Source organism: Apostichopus japonicus, chromosome 16 (assembly GCF_037975245.1).
Source record: "Apostichopus japonicus isolate 1M-3 chromosome 16, ASM3797524v1, whole genome shotgun sequence".
NCBI classification, from domain to species: domain Eukaryota; kingdom Metazoa; phylum Echinodermata; class Holothuroidea; order Aspidochirotida; family Stichopodidae; genus Apostichopus; species Apostichopus japonicus.
This window is the reverse complement of record NC_092576.1, coordinates 31,218,673-31,240,900: the sequence shown is the minus strand read 5'-3', so window position 1 is coordinate 31,240,900 and position 22,228 is coordinate 31,218,673. Positions and strand designations below refer to the sequence as shown.

At 40.0% G+C, this 22,228-nt stretch overlaps 2 protein-coding genes across 2 annotated transcripts in view; both read right to left on the bottom strand.

The window, feature by feature from the left end:
- The window catches only part of LOC139982125 (uncharacterized), a 50,500-nt gene extending 28,528 nt beyond the window's left edge, over positions 1–21,972 (bottom strand). The window contains exon 1 of the mRNA XM_071994703.1: positions 21,794–21,972. The gene's annotated coding sequence lies outside the window, so the exon portion shown is untranslated. The remainder of the gene's footprint in view (positions 1–21,793) is intronic.
- LOC139983020 (uncharacterized) lies at positions 16,268–18,857 on the bottom strand. Its single transcript, XM_071996340.1, has 2 exons — positions 18,603–18,857; positions 16,268–17,455 (listed from the first exon to the last, which is right to left on the bottom strand). Exon 2 carries the CDS (start codon positions 17,231–17,233, stop codon positions 16,283–16,285), a length of 951 nt encoding a protein of 316 aa, XP_071852441.1. The 5' UTR covers positions 17,234–17,455; positions 18,603–18,857; the 3' UTR covers positions 16,268–16,282.
- Positions 21,973–22,228: the final 256 nt, after the last annotated feature.

The window sequence follows — 22,228 nt, the reverse complement described above, 5'->3', positions numbered from 1 at the left end:
GTCCATACGATGCTAATCTTTACATCTATCTTCTTGAATCACATGTACCCCTATCGACACGATCAATCAGTCCTGTCTCTCAACTCCTCTCATGCACTGGTGTATTTATTTCCTGGCAAGATAACAGTTAGGCATAGTAAGGGTCAGAGGTCATCACAACTTAAAGAGTTGTGCGAGTCCCTGTGGTCTCTTACATCCTGGTAGCAGTAGAGAGAAGAAGCCTAATAGATCAGAAACCATAATCATCTTCTGTTGTGTCTTATTTTCCAGCATCCTTGAAACCTTATATCCTTCCCCTTTGATTTGTTGATGTCATAAAGCTGTATTAATGTTGTGCATTATTTAATTCCAGTATTTAGATTGTATATTCTTCTTGTGTATTTGACAGTATCCCAGTGATCTCCATTTTTCTGCTCTTGGTTTTTTTCTCTCTGTACTCTCATATCATATCTATCTCTACCCTAGCCTCCATCTCCACATTTTCTTTACTTTCTTCCTCCATCCCTTCATCTGTCTTTCACGCTTTCTTTCTTGACCTCTTTCCTCCCCTCTGTTTACCCTGTATGTTTTAGTTTGCCGATTCCCCCCCCCCCCCCCGCATCTCACCCCCAAAAAAGTTCACAAGGTTGACAAGTCTCCCCGTGCTAGTCCCGAGCTATACACCCTTGTTATGGTGACCGTTCAATATACTTGCGGATCAAATGGAAAGCCCCACCCCACCCCTTATTCCCAGTGTAATATATGAATCGGCAAATGGAAGATTATTCGGAGTTGTTCGTGATGGTTCAATGATCTTATAGTCAGGCATAGGCCTATATGGTTCTCTTTGTCCTTCATTGCCGTCGAAGTTTGAAATGAATTAATCGTGCTAGGAACTTCCGGGCAATGTTTAATTTTCTGTGGCAAGAAAAAAAGCTTCCCCCAGTCTCTCCTGATTGACTATATAGAGCCTGTACGCCTATATGGTCACACAATAGTATAGATAAGTATGATCCATGCAGACATCTAGTATATATTTTTTTAAATTCAATCCAATTTCAGTTAAAGTTTCGAGTAATTCGAGTCAGTCGTGATGAGGTGCCCCATGGTGGAGCTGGGTAACCCACCCCAACCCCGTTGCCGACTTTTTGGCATTTCGTTGGGAGCCGTTCGGAACAAGAAACAGGATAGTCAATTCTGGGAGTACAGTACGCTGGAAAGCAATACACTGACGTGATTTAGAAAAAAAAGTTTTTTGCTTTGACGGCCGATGCTCAGCGAGACACTTTTCAATGGAAATAACTATTAGTTTATTGTTCATGTACTTATTCCCTTTTTGCCAATCCTTTCTAAAGAGGGTGGAGCCGCCCCTTATGGCAACGTATTTTCCTTCCCTTTTCCGTTCAAGCTTCGTTATTTTTTAATTCGGGTCAAAGGGGTGCAAGGACAGGGTTTACGTGCACCGGTTAGGAGGACGGGGTGCAGCTAGGGCAAGTGCTCTGTGATCGCCTAAAGGGCCCGTTGCCAGGAGTCCAAAAATAATTAAATATACATATTTATCTGTATATGGTATATGACATAAAATGCTTTGTCTTTCCCTCCTGATATATAACTAAAATTTATATATAAAATACAATGTAAGCTGTGACTCAGTCTATGTATAATTAATACCTAAATTGGCTGAAATACCAATTGTTCAAACATGACGGACTTGACTTTACGTTTGATACCCAATAGTTTGTAATCACTTCAGTCAATTTTTTCACTCATTCGCGTTTGTCTTTTTGTGCCACCAGTCAGCGTGAATCAGACATAAAGTTCATAACTATTAGTTTCTTGAGCTGTTTCTTGACTTCGACTGCTCACCATGTAGGCCTAAAAGAGTAAAAGCAGGGAACTGCTAGAGTAGCAGCTCCCTGGTCAAACTATTACGCCTGATGCAAAGCTCGACCGTAACCTATACTGTACAGCCCATTAGTTGTGAAAAGTTCTGAACGTAAAACAAAGCACTGAGTTTTGTATCACACAACACACACGAAAACGCGGCGTAATACCGCATACTACTGACCAGGGAGTTGTTCCATAACAACTCCCTGTACTGCCACAGACAAGAAACTATGCAGGAATTTCGCCAAGGCCACCGTTCAAGTAACCGAACCCGTTTATTGCTTACTAGCCGTAAATACGGGATTGCTGAGAAATTACGAGACAACAGCGACGATCCGATAGAGGGTAGTATTGATATTATTTTTGAATCGGGTGGTGTGAAGGACAGAATTTACGAGGAAATTACGAGCGATCCCACCTTTAAGGTGAGAAGAATGGGCTGACAAATTACCAATAATGTGTCTTTAGGACCAGTGCGGTGTCTCACACTGACATAAAGGAACATACAGTATTACCATTGGTTCAATATGATGATACAGAACTCACACTGTTTCCTCCTTAACAATATTACATAACAGTATAGAATGACTCAATAAGGTCATTTCCCCTATCACCCCTCCCCCCCCCCCACCGGTAGGTACTGAAGGACAGGTCCAAGCTATTTGCACTGTGACGTACAGGACATTTCAGAGACATAAATGTGTCTAAAAGTTATAAAAAATCTATTTTCCAGAAACTTTTTCAGGTTTTCATATTTGTTATTGCTGCTACAGAATAAACAAACTCATGAAGATTTCCTACACTTGCTTTAATTAGGCCCATCTTAATTAATGTACAGTGTGACGTACAGGACCAGATAATTTTGTGTTTTGTTTTATTAAAGAGCAAAGCTGAAACCCCTTTGAAATTAGGAGGGCAGTGATCAAGCTGTTATAACTAGTGAATAGCCTTTATAACAATCAAAGGGCTAAGCTATAACATATTAGACAAAATATGAAAGCCATTCCAGTACAGTGATTACACAAATGAAAATTGTCCTGTGACGTATGGGACATGTGAAGTACAGGACAATTTGTTCATATACAAATTGACTATGAAAACTCATATTTTTATTCCTGAATATACCATAACAAGCTGATTTATACATAAAAACATTAATTTAGATATGCCAGAACAATGTCATTGGTAATTTCATGCCATATTTCCTTCTTTCAGGGATACGGAAAAGAGCAGTGACTGTACTTGTGAGATCATTCCACTACATAAAACATGGAATGCATAAAGTATTAATCTACTCTTCACATACATCCTCCAAATACTCATAACATCAATTCTGGCTTTGTTACTGTAGACCACAAATGATTCAAGATGCAAAGTATTGGTGCAAAACTGTTCTGGTATATACTGTACAACACTGTATCATACTCCCCACTATTTGACCCTGAAGTTGAAATATGATCCATCCCATTCAAAACATACCAAAATGTCCACACTTAACGTCCTCATAATGTCAATCTATGAAACTAGCACCACAAAGAAAATGCCATAGACCTAATACTGGTTACCAGACCACAAAAGATTCAAGATGCAAAGTTTTGGTGCAAAACTGTTTTGGTATATATACTGTACAATACTGTAACATACTAATGACCCTGAAGTTGAAATATGATCCGTCCCATTAAAAACATACCAAAATGTCCACAGTTTCTTAATGATCAGCAGCTACCAGCAATTAGCAGAACTTTAGGACTATAAGATTGTCCCTACGTAGATGTGTAGGGGTCCTATTGTCACAAAGTGAGCTATTTGCCAACACTAAAGTTATTTTGAATGTTTCTTAAGGCTCAGGTGCTACCAGCGATTAGCAGTTAGGACTATAAGCTTGGCCATTTGTTGGGGTCCTGTTGTCACAAAGTGAGCTATTAACTCGCACTATATACAGTAAAAATACAGTTAAATTTAATTTTTCTTAAGGTTCATCAGTTACCAGCGATTAGCATTTGGGACTATTAGCTTGACCCTATGAATATGTGTTGGGGTCCTATTGTCACAAAGTGAGCTATTGACTAATACTAAAGTTGTTTTTAATGTTTCTTAAAAATCAGCAGCTAACAGCGATTAGCAGTTAGGACTATAAGCTTGGCCCTATATATACTGTAGATGTGTTGGGGTCCTACTGTAATTCCTATTGTCACAAAGTGTGCTATTTACTCACAATAAAGTTATTTTTTTTATGTTTCTTAAGAATCAGGAGCTACTGGTCAGCGATTAGCAGTTAGGATATAAGCTTGGCCCTACAGTATATAGATGTGTTGGGTTCCTATTGTCACAAAGTGAGCTATTTACTCACACTAAAGTTATTTTGAATGTTTCTTAAGGATCAGGAGCTACCAGCAATAAGCAGTTAGGACTGTAAGCGTGGCCCTGTGTAGATGTGTTGGGGTCCTATTTTCACAAAGTAAGCTATTTACTCACACTTCAGTTATTTTGAATGTTTCTTTAGGCTCAGCAGCTACCAGCGATTAGCAGTTAGGACTATAAGCTTGGCTCTACAGTACCGCTTTTAAGTAAATTGGAAGAGATTAGCGCGATTCAGCGCAAAACGCAGCTTAACTGTACTTAACCGCGCTCAAAATAAAGGAACGCGATTTCCCCGCGTTCCTAACAAAGGAACGCGAATTCCCCTCGCTCGCTATTCACCACCTACACAATGGGAGTGAACCGATCGATACAACGCTATTCATAGCGTGGAGGTAGTGTAAACCTATCACTTGTAACCAACACCCGTTATAAACATCACAATTTTAAACGAAGTTTACCAACTTTGACGGAAAGAAAGTTTTAATCGAGAATAGTTTCGTGTTGAAGGGCAAAACCTTTTTAAAAACCTTATTTTATTCCCCGATATGTTCTGGTAGCCAGAAGTAATAAAAAGCAAGAAGGAAACTTCGTGTCTTATCCTTTGGCCGTAGCATTAACGGACCATTTTTTGTAGTAACATTAGGCCTCGCGTTTTGTGTTGAGTTTAGGCACATTAGGCCAGTGTACGAGTACGAAGTTCACGACTTCGACTGAAAGTTTTAAACGAGAATAGTTTCGTGTTGAAGGGCAAAACCTTTTTTTATACGTTTTTATTTTATTCCCTGATATGTTATGGTTACCATAAAAAGCAAGAAGGAAACTTCGTGCCTTATCCTTTCGGGATAACATATCATTTTTAGTAGTAACATTAGGTCCCACGTTTTGTGTGAACTTTAGGCACATTAGGCCAGGAAACTTTGCACTGATTTTATTTTATTTTTTATAGAGTTCTGTTCATAGGCTTACGAATACGAAGGTTGTCACTAACTGAAAGGAGTTGAAAAGAGAATAATTGTAGTTATATCCTGGAAACCAAAATGAAAAAGAATTCTAAGCACAAATGCTTGTTTTAAAAAAAAGCAAATTATTATAAAATGAGAATAATGATGCAACAGTGTTAAAGCTTAGAAATGCAAGCTAAAAAGAAACAAACAGTCTGTATTTTCTGTAAATCTTTTAAAAATGCTAAAAGAAAAGTTAGGCACACATTAGGCTAGGAAGCTTTGCACTCACAAAGCAAATTAATTAATACTATAAAAGAAAACAGTACAACAGTGTCACGCTTAGAAAAGCAAACTAAAAGCAACACACTGTCTATTAGACTAGGAAACATTGCACTTACAAAGGCAACAACATTGAAAAACACAATAAGTAAAATATTAAAATTACCATGCAAGGGATCAAAATTAACATGTAGTTCTTTTTGACTACAGTCTTCAAAGGTTTCACTTCAAGAATAACTTAAATATATGATGACAAAAAATAGAGGAAAATGGAATATACCAAAAAATACTGTACTTCAAGATTTGACTGCCATTGCTAAGTATCTCTTAGCATTTCTGTTGGCTGTGTCCATCTTTTTAACGCACTGTCCCCAAACTCTTTTCTGAATGTGAAGTGGTACATGAACTGCTCCATAATACATTTCCTAATTGCAAATACCCTATCCTTATCAAGTGCATTTTTCTTACTCCCATTAACATTACAATTTAAAACCTCATATGGTGTAAATATTTTACGCATTAAATATCTGGCAAGACCACATGGATCTCCCTGTTCAGAAAGAGACGACAGCACAACTTCAGGTCTTATTTCTGTTATGACGGAGGATAAGTTTACTTTAAATAGTTGGCAACATTTTGAATAGTGTTTGCACGGGTTATCCGGGTACCCGGGTACCCGCCCGACGTGATACTACCCGGTTCCTTATTTATTACCCGAATCCTAAGCAAAGTGTGATTTAAAAAAAATAAAAAAAAACGACGGTTAAGCAGATTTCCCATTGACTTAGTGTGGTGTTAGGCTACAATGTGGTCGAAGATAACAGCAATAACGAAGGAGCCCGTTCGACGCGATACTACCCGGTTCCTAATTTATTACCCGAATCATACGCAAAGTGTGATTGTTTAAAAAAAAAAATTGCAAACCGATGGTTAGGCTGATTTCCCATTGACTTAGTGTGTTGTTAGGCTACCATGTGTTCGAAGATAACAGCAATAACGAAAGCTTTCCATAGATATCTTATAACTGCGTCACAATTTCAGCTAATAAACATGGCTAGGCTAGGCTACCCCCATTGACTTAGTGTGGTGTTAGGCAACCATATGGTCGAACGTAACAGCAATAACGAAAGTATTCCATGGATGTCTTATACCTGCGTCACAACTCCAGCAAATAAACAGATGGTTAGGCTTAGCTAGATTTCTCATTGACTTAGTGTGGTGTTAGGCTACCATGTGGAAGAAATTATTATTTATTCATTCGTTTATTTCAAAGAAGGAAAGGCTGACAAGGAATTTTACGCGATGTTTATGGATTATAGACGGGATAACTAAAAAATAGTAATCGCAAGTGGCTTTTCACTAATCGTTTATTCCAAATGCGATCAAATTGCGCGATTCGCGCAATCTCACGGCTAATGCGAACCTTGGGCCTGCATAATAGATAGTAGTAGTAGTATCATAAACTGTTTAAGAGCTAAATTGGATAGTTATATGGTTTGATCCAATAGACGTGCACGAGCTAGCATAAGCAGCGGCGGCAGTGCGATGTTAGTAGTAATGCTAATTATAATTAAATAATTTATTAACAGGTTAATGAAAGAAACAGAAGCAAATTATTGAGGGAGGTTTAATACCCTTATCTTACACCTACGTATTTGAACATGAAAACATTGTCAGTAGAGAATATAATGCATTTAGCATCTTATATGTAATTTCTTGAAAATCGTGATACACGAGGGTAAACAAAAAAAATCCGGGTACCCGGATACCCGACGGGTAACGGCCCTCGGGTACCCGGTTCCCGATTTTTGGACCCGTGTAAACACTAATTTTGAAGAAATAATAAAGTGTTACTAAGCGTTTCTTGTGTGAATTTTTTATATAAATTACCATTGGTTCCAGCAGAATGAAAAGAAAAAAGAATTTCCACCCAACAAATTTGAAGCTGGGCCGGTTAAATTCAAAACATGTTTCTCGTCCGCGCAATTGATGGGCCTCCTTTTTTCCTGATTCCCGAGTTTCTTTTCGGATTACAAGAAATCTAAACTATCCGTAAAAATTATTTTGTAAAGGTTGGAACATATTCCAAACTAGTAGCAGCGCATGAAATGAAGAAAAATGGCCGCCCGTTTTTTTCAGATCTCAGTACGAGAAACATGTATTTTATTTGGATGCTATAGAACAGCTTTCGTTCCCTAGCTGTATGTCGATTTTTTATAAAACCTTCATGAAAATTAACAGACTTGTTTGAAAATGGATTTTGAAGCTCTGTCAACAATTTAAGAAATGCTTACCGTTAAATACTGGCGTCAAGCAATACATTTCGAATTTATTCCAATAAAGATCCGCAAAGGACAAAAATGATGATTAGAGCTTACTAAAGAGAAATAGAAACTGCATGTACATGGTCATTTTAAGTATCCAAGTACTATACAAAGAGATCGAGTTCACCGAAACACCCCTTTTCCCTATCGCCTGAGGAAAACCGTCTTTTAGAAATTATAGTAGGCCTACTATACAGTACTTTACATTTGATACAAAAGTTACTTCTACAACACACAGAATTTGTGTGTGTCGCAATAGTTTAAGTTTTAACCGCGCAGTACACTACCATTCATAATTTGCATATTACACCAAAAGTTATAACTTGGCGTCCAGCTGGCGGGAAAATGTACAATCATGTACAATTTGTTGTGTCTTTCCCATGGTGCAATGAACTTGGGCAAGTTGCCATGTTCGAATGTCGATGACCTACTTATGTTCCATGACCAATGTCAATGGGAATTCTGTGTGTAAAAACTCGGGTTTTCCACGTGCAATATATATAGAAGTTTTGCGTAAGCGGAACGAATTCGGGGCGGCTCGTTGATTGTGAGGAAGCACTTATCTAATCATCAATTTTTGTGAAAAATATCGTACGTTTTTCAGAAAATGTACAATCATGTACAATTTGTGTTGTTCCCATGGTGCAATGAACTTGGGCAAGTTGCCAAGTTCGAATGTCGATGACCTACTTATGTTCCGTGACCAATGTCAATGGGAATTCTGTGTGTAAAAACTCGGGTTTTCCATGTGCAATATATATAGAAGTTTTACGTAAGCGGAGCGAATTTGGGGCGGCTCGTTGATTGTGAGGAAGCACTTATCTAATCATCAACTTTTGTGAAAAATATCGTACTTTTTTGCAGAAAATAGTTTTGACTAGTAATTGGAAACTCAATGTATCAAGAAGTACTGGGGGTAGACCCTGTCATTGCATTTTGAGGGAAGTCAGATCTTTAAGTGCAAAATATTGTTTTTTCATTTAAGGTTATCGTGGTTTTCTTGCGAGGTGTATACGGCGTAACTTTCGATGTAGGCTTAGAGGTAGGATCGGCCCATGCATACTAAATGAGAACGTGCAAAAACGTTTGCAGTGTTGTTTTGAACAGTGCCCGAGAAGCTGTATACTTTGAGAATTCCAAGGGCAGTGACAACGTGCAATGTCTCAGTGCAGTATAAGAATGAGTACCAACTCAGTTCCGTAATGTAACATGTGCGCGAATAGCCCGTATTACTTGCAAGAACATTATACTGTACTGTTCTAGCCCCGAGAAATGATCAATTCGGCTTTCTCACTTAATCTGTGTTAGGAAAAATCATGATTCCTGAATAATTTTCAGGAATATTGTTATTTCCGAACGGACGTTGAGAACTGTTTGAATATTAAACGGCAATTTTTATTGTTCGCAGCAATCGCGGGAATTCTGTTTGCTAACGTTTCACTCATCAAACCAACTGTTTTGCTCCCACTTGAACATTTGTATTGTACGTTGAATTTAAACAGTATAAGATACGTGCTTATACACTATCCCTTCCCTTGACCGAGTATAAACCCGCGGTCTTCTTTCTACCGGCGACGATCGATATTCTTTTGTTACCGGATTGGAAGGAATTAAGTAGGATTACAGCCATTGACCGTCTGACGGTAACAATGAACTTCACACTTTTAGCTGGCGTGAATAGAATTAGGGAAGCCTTCCGACGGAATCTGCGCTCTGATAAACAGTTCCCCGCAATTAACTTCATTTCAATGCGGGTTTTAACAAAAGATAGAGCGCGGTTTAAACGCACAGAGCGCAATTAAGAGCGCGGTTTTCCAATTTACTTAAAAGCGGTACTGTATATAGATGTGTTGGGGTCCTGTTGTCACAAACTGAGCTATTTACTCATACCAAAGTGATAATGAATGTTTCTTAAGGATCAGCAGCTACCAGTGATCATCATTTAGGAATTATAAGATGGCCATTTGTAGATGTGTTAGGGTCCTATTGTCACAAAGTAAGCTATTTACTGCTATTAAGTTATTTTGAATGTTTCTTTAGGCTCAGCAGCTACCATAGATTAGTAGTTAGGATTATAAGATGGCCATTTGTAGATGTGTTAGGGTCATATATTGTCACAAAGTGAGCTATTTACTCATTCTAAAGTTATTTGAATGTTTCTTACTTCAGGATCAGGAGCTACCAGCGATTAGCAGTTAGGACTATAAGATAGCCATTTGTAGATGTGTTAGGGTCCTATTGTCACAAAGTAGGCTATTTACTGCTATTAAGTTATTTTGAATGTTTTTTAAGCTCAGGAGCTACCAGCGATAAGCAGTTAGGACTATAAGCTTGGCCCTATGTAGATGTGTTGGGGTCCTATTGTCACAAAATGAGCTATTTACTCACACTTAAGTTATTTGAATGTTTCTTACTTAAGGATCAGCAGCTACCAGCGATTAGCAGTTAGGATTATAAGCTTGGCCCTATATAGATGTGTTTGGGTCCTTTTGTCACAATGTGAGCTATTTACTCATTTTTATTTACTATTTTTATATTACTGTGTTCGATCGATTATATGACAATCGGTTTTCCCGATTACCGATTAGTTCCTGTGACAATCGGCATCTGCCGATTACCGATTATAAATTTCATCATTTTTGTGGAACTGGCCTATATATGATTTAGACAATATATGATTATATATGACTATATATGATTTATGATTCAGAGTAAAGATTAATGGAGTGTAATGACAGAGAGTAAGGAAGAACAAACAAAACAAATCAAATAGATTCCGTACTTCTCCGTACGTGGTGGCAACTTTATTGGGGGTTATGTTTAAGCATGGTAAGAGGGCGGTGGATAATATCTACTCTTGGAGATGAGTAAACTACTGCAAAAATAAAAAGGAAGAACAAAACTAATAAGTATAAAATAAGAAAATATATGGGCAAGACATCTTACGAAAATAACGGGTAACTGTATGACCTGAACTCTTACATATCCATTAGGCAACTCTGAAAATAGCAGAACATTATACTGAATAGGGCTGACATTTAAGCCTACACCCTATGTTAAACCTAATACCAATACATTAAACTGCGACCATTTTGGGTCAGGTTAACATAGTTTCGCTCAACTAACCAATGAGAGAGGGATATTTAAATCCAAGGACACGTCTGCCCAACAATCTCTATACTACAACAAGTATAACCTTCATCGTAATCGTGAAACAGTCTTTGATAAATATAGAAAACAGGTGGCTTTAACCAACATACAATTAAACCAGTACATTTCCTTATGAGATAATAATATAACCCATAGAGGTAAGTAATTAAGCCATAGGCTATTGGCATATAGACCAGGCAAATAGGTTAAGAAAACAATAAAATAAGAGAAAAGAATATAAAATAGAAAACAATAAAATAAGATAAAAGAATATAAAATAAACATGAGAGTAATATCAATCCAAGCTAAAATACAAGCAAAACTTCTAGTATAATAGACCAGTTACAACTTCAGGCCTAAACAACTCCATACGGTACATTGGTGTAACGCACATGGGCGCCGCCATCTTAATTACTAAAAGAGGGCGCTAACCTGAAATCGTGTCAGCGATATATACAATATTACATAATATTGGGCCAGTAACGAAACAAAGGGCCCAGTCTTAAATACTTTTACTTAACTTAACCTTTGCCGTTAATAAAACAATAATGCTCATACAACGTTATCCAATAATGATCTTAAGGATCTGCTCCACAAAATGAACATAAAATCTACATGATACAAGCCCGATGATAAATGTATTTAAGTTGAAAAAGACCAGCCTATCTGCGGGGTTTATACGAAATACCACGCTGTACTTTACACAATGAAGCTATATGGTGAACAATACAAGTTGCACCGTGTATGCACACTTTGAACAGCGAGTGTTTACGAGACCCGACTATGGGTCTACGAAAAGTTTGCCTAATCTCGCTTTCAAAACTACTTAATTTGAGACGAAAAGTATCAAATACAGTTAAGATAGTATTTACCTCTAACATGTTGACTGATGAGCTACATCTCTCAATAAATGACGGTAATGAGAACAAAATAGTAATATACAATATGGCTGCCGTTGAACGTAAAGCAAGGTGATTTCGTAATGAATAGAATAAAGAGAGAACGAACAGGGCTTACTGAGCGAAACCGCAAGCGCTGAACATGGAACGCCAAGTAGAACAAAAGTATTCTAGAGAGTACATGCACATTACGTAAATAATCGGTAGCCTAATGGGCACTACCTCACACTCTCCCCTGCTAAAGGTAGTTTGTCCTCAAACGACCAATGTATACGAGATATCTGAAATACGATAAAATGGATTAATATGAACGCAAACTTTTACAAAAAAAATATACATGCGTATCCGCACTACCAACTAAAAGTACTCGGGCAAACTATTGCTAGCAAAAAAAACTGTTTATCTACAATCAAGGTTGTCTAACAACGTTTGACACGCTCCAGCAAATTTTGGGTTTGCCGACACAAATCTGATAACTTACTATCATACAAGGTACTATTTGTCACACTGCTAATGCTTCTTGGCAGGTGGCTGATGTTAGAGTGAAACCCTCTGGTGACTCGAGCACTGCGACGTAGTGGTTGGGTGACCTCGCTGTCATCAGACCATGAATCAGAGTCATCACTGGTTGATTGCTTACGTCTCGTTAGGGCACCTTCAAAGCGTCGACGGAAACCATAATCCTCGTCACTACTAGAGTCACTGGAAGACTCCCTTTCCCGATCACACTGAGCTGGGGCAACGGGTTTGAAGACAGCAACAGGTACGTCTATCAGCTGTGGGCATGTCCGTATTTCCCGCCGGTGTACCGTTCGTTGTCCACCACTACCATCGGCCGGTTCGATGACGTACACAGAGCTTTCATTGGGGCGAGAGACCACTTTAAAGACTGTGGAACCCCATTCATCTGCTATCTTGTGCATTCCACGGGGATGGTTTTTCAGGTATACCCTGGTTCCAAGAGTTATTGGATGAGATTTGGCCTTCTTGTCATACTGGGTTTTACGAGCCTCTGCTTCCAAAGACATCTGCTCCCCTGCTTTCTTGAACGCCATCTGTAAATTTTCGGTATGTGACGTCACCCAGTTAGCAATGGGATCCGTGTCGACTGAGTCAGATGGAGAATCGACACGCCCCAGCAGGTAATCCACTGGAAGGATTGGGTCCCTTCCAAACATCAAGAAGAAAGGAGACAGACTCGTGGAAGTGTGTGGTGTGGAATTATAAGCATACAGGACTTCTGGGAGATGTTCTGACCAACGGCGCTTCTTGTTTGGCGGCAGAGTCTTCAGAAGATCATGCAGAGTCCTGTTGAACCGCTCTGCTTGGCCGTTGCCTTCCGGATGGTAGGGTGTTGTTCGGCTCTTGTTGACCCCATACACTTTACATAGGCATTGTATAAGGGACGATTCAAAGTTTCGGCCCTGGTCAGAGTGGAGTCTCTTTGGTGGTCCATACAAAAGGAACCAGTTCCGAACTAATACCTTAGCAGTTGTCTCCGCAGTCTGATTAGATGTAGGTATAGCCTGCGTAAACTTTGAGAAAACATCGGTCATCACAAGTATGTTTTCTTTGCCTCTTGTGTCTTTCTCAATGGTGGTGAAATCTATAGCAAGGATTTCGTTTGGCCTGGTTGCCATCATACTCTTCAGTGGTTCTCTGATCTTGGGTGGCCTTTTGCACCGTGTGCACTCGTTACACCTTTCACAATAGGTGGCTACGTCTTGGGAAAATTTTGGCCAGTAGCACCGATCTTGGATGAGTGACAATGTCCTTTTGTACCCTTGGTGTCCGCATTGGTCGTGACAGGCAAATAGCACTTCTTCTTGGAGAACTTTTGGAAGAATTAACTGTTGTTTCTTCCCATCTTCTATAGACCGATACAAGAGTCCTTCATACTCTTGAATTTTGTCCCACTGCTTCACAAGTAGGGACATCTCACTATGTTTTACCCGTTCTTCAACTGAGGGTTTTACCTTGGTCAACCAGAAAGTGTAGAACTTTCTAATTACTGGATCGTTCTGTTGGAAATTTCTCAGTTGGTCCTTGGTGTAGGATGGGAACACCAAAGGTGATGTCTTCACGGCATTCACTTGATTGACACTCACTTCCACATTTGGCTTGGAAATTGCCTCAATCAATTCTGCAGGAACAACTGTTAGTCCTACTCCTTGACCAAGTTCACTCGAGGTTACATCAGGCTGTGGCACATGTGGGCGTCTGGACAGGGCATCGGCTCCAGTGTTCAACCGTCCTGGTTTGTACTTGGGAGTGAAATCGAATGAAGCAAGAGCTCCTACCCATCGTTGTGATGCTGCATCAAGTTTAGCATTATCCAAGTGAGCTAAGGGGTTATTGTCCGTGTAGACGATGAACTTGTTGCCCAGCAAGTATTCCCGAAACTTCTCGGTTACTGCCCATTTCAGACCAAGCAGTTCTAACTTGAAACTGGAATACTTCTGCATATTTCTCTCTGCACCTCGGAGAGTTCTGCTGGCAAAGGCTATGACCTTTCGTTGTCCATCTTTGCGTTGCAATAGGACAGCACCCAAACCTTGGAGTGACGCATCAATTTCAACTTCAAATGGTAGTGAGTAGTCAGCATAAGCTAACACAACCTGTCGGCACATCTTATCCTTCAGTTCTTGGAATGCAATCTGATGCTCGGTTGTCCAGAGAAACGGTGTTTCTTTCTTAGCACGTTGATTTTGTAGGCTAGTGGACACCAGTGCATGGAGTGGCTTTGCCGTCTTGGCGAAATCTACGACAAACCGTCGGTAAAAGGAGCAAAATCCCAGAAACGATCGTAGATCCTTCACATTCTGCGGCTCAGGCCAATTCTTAACGGCTTGAACCTTGTCAGGATCTGGTCTTACTCCATCCGCAGTTACTCGATGACCCAGATACTTCACTTCAGACTGGAAGAAGGTGCACTTCGATGGTTTTATTTTCAGGCCTTGTTGCCGGAGTCTATCGAATACTCTTTGTAAATTGACCAGATGATCATCAAAGGACTTGGAAAACACCAGGATGTCGTCGAGGTAGCAAAGCACAGAGGTGAAGAATTGGTCATGTAGACAAGCCTGCATTAACCGTTGAAAGGTACCAGGAGCGTTTGACAGACCGAATGGCATCCGATTATATTCATACAAACCAAATGGTGTTGTAAAACTTGTCTTATGTTTATCAGCCTCTTCCATGGCAACTTGATGATACCCTGAAAGAAGGTCGATGGTAGAAAACCACTTCGTTCCATGTAAAGCATCGATTGACTCATCTATTCTGGGAATCGGATAGGCATCCTTAATGGTCTTCATATTAAGTTTGCGGTAGTCAACACAAAGACGAAGACTGCCGTCAGACTTGCGGACTAACACAATCGGCGATGCGTACGGACTGGTACTCGGCCTTATGACCCCATTATCTAGCAACTTCCGGATATGTTCCTTGACCTCTTCCCATTGTGAAGGTGGAATCCGTCGGTGAGGCTGCTTAACTGGAATGTCATCTATAGTGTTGATCTTATGTGTGACTCCTTCAGCAAAACCCAGTTGGTCATCAGAATAAGCAAATATGTCCTGATTTCTGTTGATCAAGTCAACTGCCTGCTGTCGTTGAGTTGGGGTCAAACTTGGTGATAGGGTAAAAGGTATAGCAGTCTCATGGAATGAAGGTGTTTCTGTGGTGATCTGGTTTACTTGAATTTCAGCTTTCTCCCCAGTGACAAGACCGTCTTCAACAAAGGATGGAGACTGGATAATTCCTAGAGGTGTCCTAGGTTCCAGCCAAATGTCTTCATCGGTAAGGTTCATGACTTGAAGATGAAGTCTATTTGTACCAACTGTCAGAGTTGCGCCTACAGAAACTCCCTTCGGCAGTTGGCTGACTGGTTCTATTACCACTTCTGTTGCCGACGCATGCACAGGACAGGAAACATTAACCACCTGGACTGATCTTGCTGGTAACTTAACTTTGTTCTTCCCAGGTATCCGTGCCAAAGTAGAGACTGGCTTCGACAGCGTTGACTCATCCATTTTGTACCCAAGCATGTCAACAAGAACTTCTCCTGACATTCGGTGGATGATATTCATGCCCAGTAACAATGGAGGGTCTTGATCGTCTTCAACCACCAGAATACCACGGTTGGGTATCACTTCGCCACCAACTTCTACATCTATCTCAAAATATCCTAAGAAGGGAATCCTTGTTTGATTGACTGCCTTTAACCCAAGCCACCTTAATTCTACCAGTGACTTCCCTGCGAACAACGTCAAGAAATGAGCCTTGGATAGAAGTGTTACAGCTGAACCTGTATCGATAACTGCCTTAATCCGAGAACCATTCATCACAACAGTGGTAGTAGGCCGCTCCCCGACAATAGATGAATAGAAATCTGTTGAGCCCCCTTGCGTCGCTGTTACAATCTCACCCAGAACATGGCTCACTGTGCTGGATGTTTCTAGTTTTCCTGATGTTGAGTGACGGCAGGTGACAGAGGTGCTGGGCTGCGGCATTCCCTCGCCAAATGACCTATCTTTTGGCATCGATGGCACCTCAGATCCTTCTTCGGGATGCGGGCAGGTCGGGTGTTCTGTGCCTCCAGCTTGTCAAGTCGTGATAATATGCCTGACTGTTGGATCTGCAGGGCTTCCATCACTTCAGCCTGGCTTTTTACGGCTGTCGTCAAATCGACCAGGGCTTTCGTGATTTGAGTGGTGTCTGCCTCGACGGCACTCACAGGCTTTCGTACACGTCTTCTGGGGAGGTCACGATCCTCTTCTGCCATATCAAGGGCCCAGTCTCTCAACTTAATGAAAGACACATCAGGATCTTGTATCAAGGCCTTCTTAATCTCACGCCGCAACACTCCGTCAAGCAGCCCATCTCGAAACTGCTCCTTGATGGCTTGTTCTGCATCAGGGGCACCAGGTACTTTCTTTAGCTGATCTGCTAGGGACATGAGTTTAAATGCAAACTCTGCAATCGTCTCCTCCTCTCGTTGAACTTTGTTACACAGTTCCCTCATCAGGGAGCCAAGGGTACGGCGGTCCCCAAATGTGTCCGACAACTTCTGAAGGAGCAGATCTGGGTCGGTGGTTACTTTTGACGGTTGATGCCGCATTTCCTGCCTGGCTGCTCCCTCCAGGTGGGCCAATATAAAGTCTGCAGCATCGGTATCGGATAACCTTCGTACCTTCAGTGCGGCCTGGATGTCTTCCCGAAAGCTGTTCACTGATGGTCCCTCAGTACCGGAGAATGCTCTTATCTTCCTCTCCTTCTCTAACACATAGACGGTGTTCGGAACCTCCCGTTCTGCCAGTTTTTCCTCCCTCTTGGCCTTCTCCTGCTCAAGACTTTCTGCAAGAGCATCCAGCTGGCGCTGCAGGTCTTTCATCACTGATTTAGACATCTTATATCCACCGCCCTTTTATGCCGTTTTAGATTTTAAAAATAGTATTGCCTATCCCACTTCTGACACCAAAATGTAATGACAGAGAGTAAGGAAGAACAAACAAAACAAATCAAATAGATTCCGTACTTCTCCGTACGTGGTGGCAACTTTATTGGGGGTTATGTTTAAGCATGGTAAGAGGGCGGTGGATAATATCTACTCTTGGAGATGAGTAAACTACTGCAAAAATAAAAAGGAAGAACAAAACTAATAAGTATAAAATAAGAAAATATATGGGCAAGACATCTTACGAAAATAACGGGTAACTGTATGACCTGAACTCTTACATATCCATTAGGCAACTCTGAAAATAGCAGAACATTATACTGAATAGGGCTGACATTTAAGCCTACACCCTATGTTAAACCTAATACCAATACATTAAACTGCGACCATTTTGGGTCAGGTTAACATAGTTTCGCTCAACTAACCAATGAGAGAGGGATATTTAAATCCAAGGACACGTCTGCCCAACAATCTCTATACTACAACAAGTATAACCTTCATCGTAATCGTGAAACAGTCTTTGATAAATATAGAAAACAGGTGGCTTTAACCAACATACAATTAAACCAGTACATTTCCTTATGAGATAATAATATAACCCATAGAGGTAAGTAATTAAGCCCTAGGCTATTGGCATATAGACCAGGCAAATAGGTTAAGAAAACAATAAAATAAGAGAAAAGAATATAAAATAGAAAACAATAAAATAAGATAAAAGAATATAAAATAAACATGAGAGTAATATCAATCCAAGCTAAAATACAAGCAAAACTTCTAGTATAATAGACCAGTTACAACTTCAGGCCTAAACAACTCCATACGGTACATTGGTGTAACGCACATGGGCGCCGCCATCTTAATTACTAAAAGAGGGCGCTAACCTGAAATCGTGTCAGCGATATATACAATATTACATAATATTGGGCCAGTAACGAAACAAAGGGCCCAGTCTTAAATACTTTTACTTAACTTAACCTTTGCCGTTAATAAAACAATAATGCTCATACAACGTTATCCAATAATGATCTTAAGGATCTGCTCCACAAAATGAACATAAAATCTACATGATACAAGCCCGATGATAAATGTATTTAAGTTGAAAAAGACCAGCCTATCTGCGGGGTTTATACGAAATACCACGCTGTACTTTACACAATGAAGCTATATGGTGAACAATACAAGTTGCACCGTGTATGCACACTTTGAACAGCGAGTGTTTACGAGACCCGACTATGGGTCTACGAAAAGTTTGCCTAATCTCGCTTTCAAAACTACTTAATTTGAGACGAAAAGTATCAAATACAGTTAAGATAGTATTTACCTCTAACATGTTGACTGATGAGCTACATCTCTCAATAAATGACGGTAATGAGAACAAAATAGTAATATACAATATGGCTGCCGTTGAACGTAAAGCAAGGTGATTTCGTAATGAATAGAATAAAGAGAGAACGAACAGGGCTTACTGAGCGAAACCGCAAGCGCTGAACATGGAACGCCAAGTAGAACAAAAGTATTCTAGAGAGTACATGCACATTACGTAAATAATCGGTAGCCTAATGGGCACTACCTCACAGGAGCAAGTAAGAACACTGTAATACATACATGGGGAATTGTATGTTTATAACGAGGAGCCGCAATATTGCAATCCGCACAGTGCTGTACAGACTACAGAAGGGGGAAAAAAGTAGCCATTGGCTACGAAATGAAAAAAGAAGAAGTTAGGGACAGCTTTTACAACTGGTATTCAAATTACATTATCAGTGTTGCCACTCCAACGTATAAACAAGTGAAAAGTATACCACACGGATATAACATATTCGTTATTTCTTTAGCTGATATCGAAATATAGGCTAAATCTGATATGGAAAATTTGTGTAAAAGTAAGTTGGCCTGACATTACGATCCTAGCAGGATCGAAACGTCAGGCCAACTTACTTGTACACATTCTCTTACAGAGGCTTTTTAGTGGATAAGCAGTTTGCTAACAGTTTTATTTTATTATGAAAAATGAAACAATCCCGAACGTTTGCTTCAAGTTTTCAATGAGTAACATCTGTGAGGGAAACATTCAGATCGAACGTTGTTTCAAACGCTCATACACAGTAAATCATGGCGCTTCTCCATCGACTTAACTACATGTGGGAGAAATCACACACTAAAGTCCCATTGACTTTGTCAACAGCCTTTTTATATTTAGTCGAGACATTTAATCTTCCTTATCAATCATGATAACAGGAGGTTTTGATAGATGCAAGAAGCGAAGTGAAAACAAAATAATTACTGTATATACATTGTCCAACTAAGCTTATCGCGGATAAACTGTATGATGTTAACTGCCAAAACTGGATAGTATATCGAACAGCATTAGCACAAACTCGCGCGAGGGACTTGCGATTCTGTTACACTGTATATAAGCGCACCTTCCCCGGCTATGTATTGCGTTGAATCGAATGATCCACATTTTTCTCCCGTTATGGTTGTGGGGAATCAAAAGCGCGGAAACATACAATCCTTTATGTGAAACGTAATAATCGGTTCCAAATAATCTGTAGTGCAATGGATTTTTCCAGTGCAGATTGTTTACCAATTGACTGATAATCTGCCCGATGCCGATGATCTAACCGATTATCGGTCGAACACTAGTAAATATGTTAGTGAACTGAAGAATTTCCTGTCTTTGACTGAAGTCTCCGGTCTTCCCAAGTTACCTAACTTCTAAAAATATCCAGTAGAGCGCAGGTGAAAAATACAATATACAGGGGCGTATCCAGGATTTTGTAACCCAGGGGGCACGAATTACTATCTAAGTGGAGTGCCACCATCGGCGTACAGTACAAGAACATTTCTGGTTTTGATACCACCCAGATCACCGGAAATGACACTTCTCGGGCTTGTAAATGACCAACCAGATGTACACTTTTTGCCTGAGAAACAAGTATTTCCCAATAGTGTTTTTCCATCCATAACCTTTTTGAAGATTGTCACTAGTCATGCTTGACCGAATCACATCTCCTGTGGATCATTGATTTTGTAGGTTATTCTACGTCGCGGCCCACAATACCCTAAGCACCATTTTTCAAGGTTTTAAGCCCATTATTTGTTCAGAATTTGAAAATTCACATTCTTGTGAATAAACTCACTTCAAAACATACCCATAATGTTGCACAAAATTTCATCTGTGGACAACCAATATAGAAAAACCTCCTTCAACCCCTAACAGTCCAGTAAAAATTGCACGAGTAGAGGGAAGTGTGATGAAGAATGTTGGTCAGAAATTTTAGAAAATTCAGACACAGTTAATTTATTGGTGTACAAATATTGAAACCTCTTATAACGGCTATTATAAAACTTCGTTGAAGGAAATGAAAAAAATAGCAGATATTTCCAAACCGAACACTACACACATAGGCGTAGGAGCCGGGGGGCTGAAGCTCCTAATTCGCCATTACTAATGTAAAAGAGAGTTTTGACATAATTGGACCTCCATGCTTTTTCTCTATCTACATAAGACATGTCGTTGTTTACATTAGCATCCCGCGGTATACTGCGCAACTTTCATGGAGCGCGGAGGAAAATTCAGACGCAACAGTGCAAGTGACGCAACATGGTTCAGACCATCGAGTTTAATAAAATCTGGAGAAACTTTCACACAGTAAATACGCGCATACCATGCATGGAGGGTCATGTGATGTGTTCCAGGGTGGTACTAATATATTGCTATACCCATTATGCATGATGATTTCACCCAAATTTTCATTACATGAAACCTCCAAATATACAATTACAGATGTAAGTTATATCGTCCGGGAAGTGCCATTTCCTGCGATCTGGGAGGCATTATTGACCAATTTCTTTTTTGTACGCTCGGCGCCAACCGATGGTGGCGCTCCGCTTATATAGTGTGGCGTACAAATACAGAACAAAACCACATCCACCTTGGCGTATTTCTTTGGCGTATGGTCAAAGTACTTTCCAATATGGCCCCTTTTTTTCCCCTCTTTTTCCTTTTTTCTTCTCTTTTTTTTCTCTCCTCTTTTTCTTACCCTGATATATGAGGCGAAGAAAACGGCGCAGTTTCTCTTCCCCTTCCCCACTAAACATAAGATCGGAGAGCAACGACAGACATGTATAACAAGGGAAGGGCATGTACATTCCTTCCCTACCCTACAATGTTATGTGTTATGCATACATGTACAACTACAACTCTCATTAGTGGTAAAGTGATAGGCATTATTAAACTGGTTTTGGCGGTTTATGTCTATGTTAATACATGTAGTGTACATAAATCTGGTACACAGTAACGGTTACGGTAGTTGAATTATTTCAATATGGTTGTTTAAAATATTAAAACGCTATCATGAAATGATGTAGGGCAACCTGTTAACACCGTTTTCAAGAATATGGTTGACACACAAAATGTTAGTTTAGTAACCTACTTACCTGTCGACATGATAGGCTAATCGTTAAATGTTCAAGACTAGAGATTCTTAAAAATGATTAAGTACTTACCTGTATTCAACTGATACTAGTTTCCAACTCGAATGATCAAGATGTACGTAACAGTGTTTTCAAGCATATAAGTAGATAAACCGAATATGGAAATGTACTGGTGGTTGCCGCGCGTAAAATATGGCTGCACAACGAACCGTAGTTTGCAAGCACAAAGCTATACATTGAACAAGCATACAGTTAATGTGTGTGAGCGAACCGGAAAGTAAAGTTCATGTAAAAACATGGCCGCGTTAGGCGTTTCATGAATACAACGGCAAAGGTCAAGGTTAATCGTAATGCACGCCGTTTGTACCAAATATGTTTCAGAAACTTATGTTGCCGTGGGCGAAACTCAGGTTGACGCCGCGGTAGGCCTAACTTAGGTTGCATTCGAGGAAACTTCCGTTGTCCAATTTCATTCCGTTGTTCAATTTCATTCCGTTGTCCAATTTC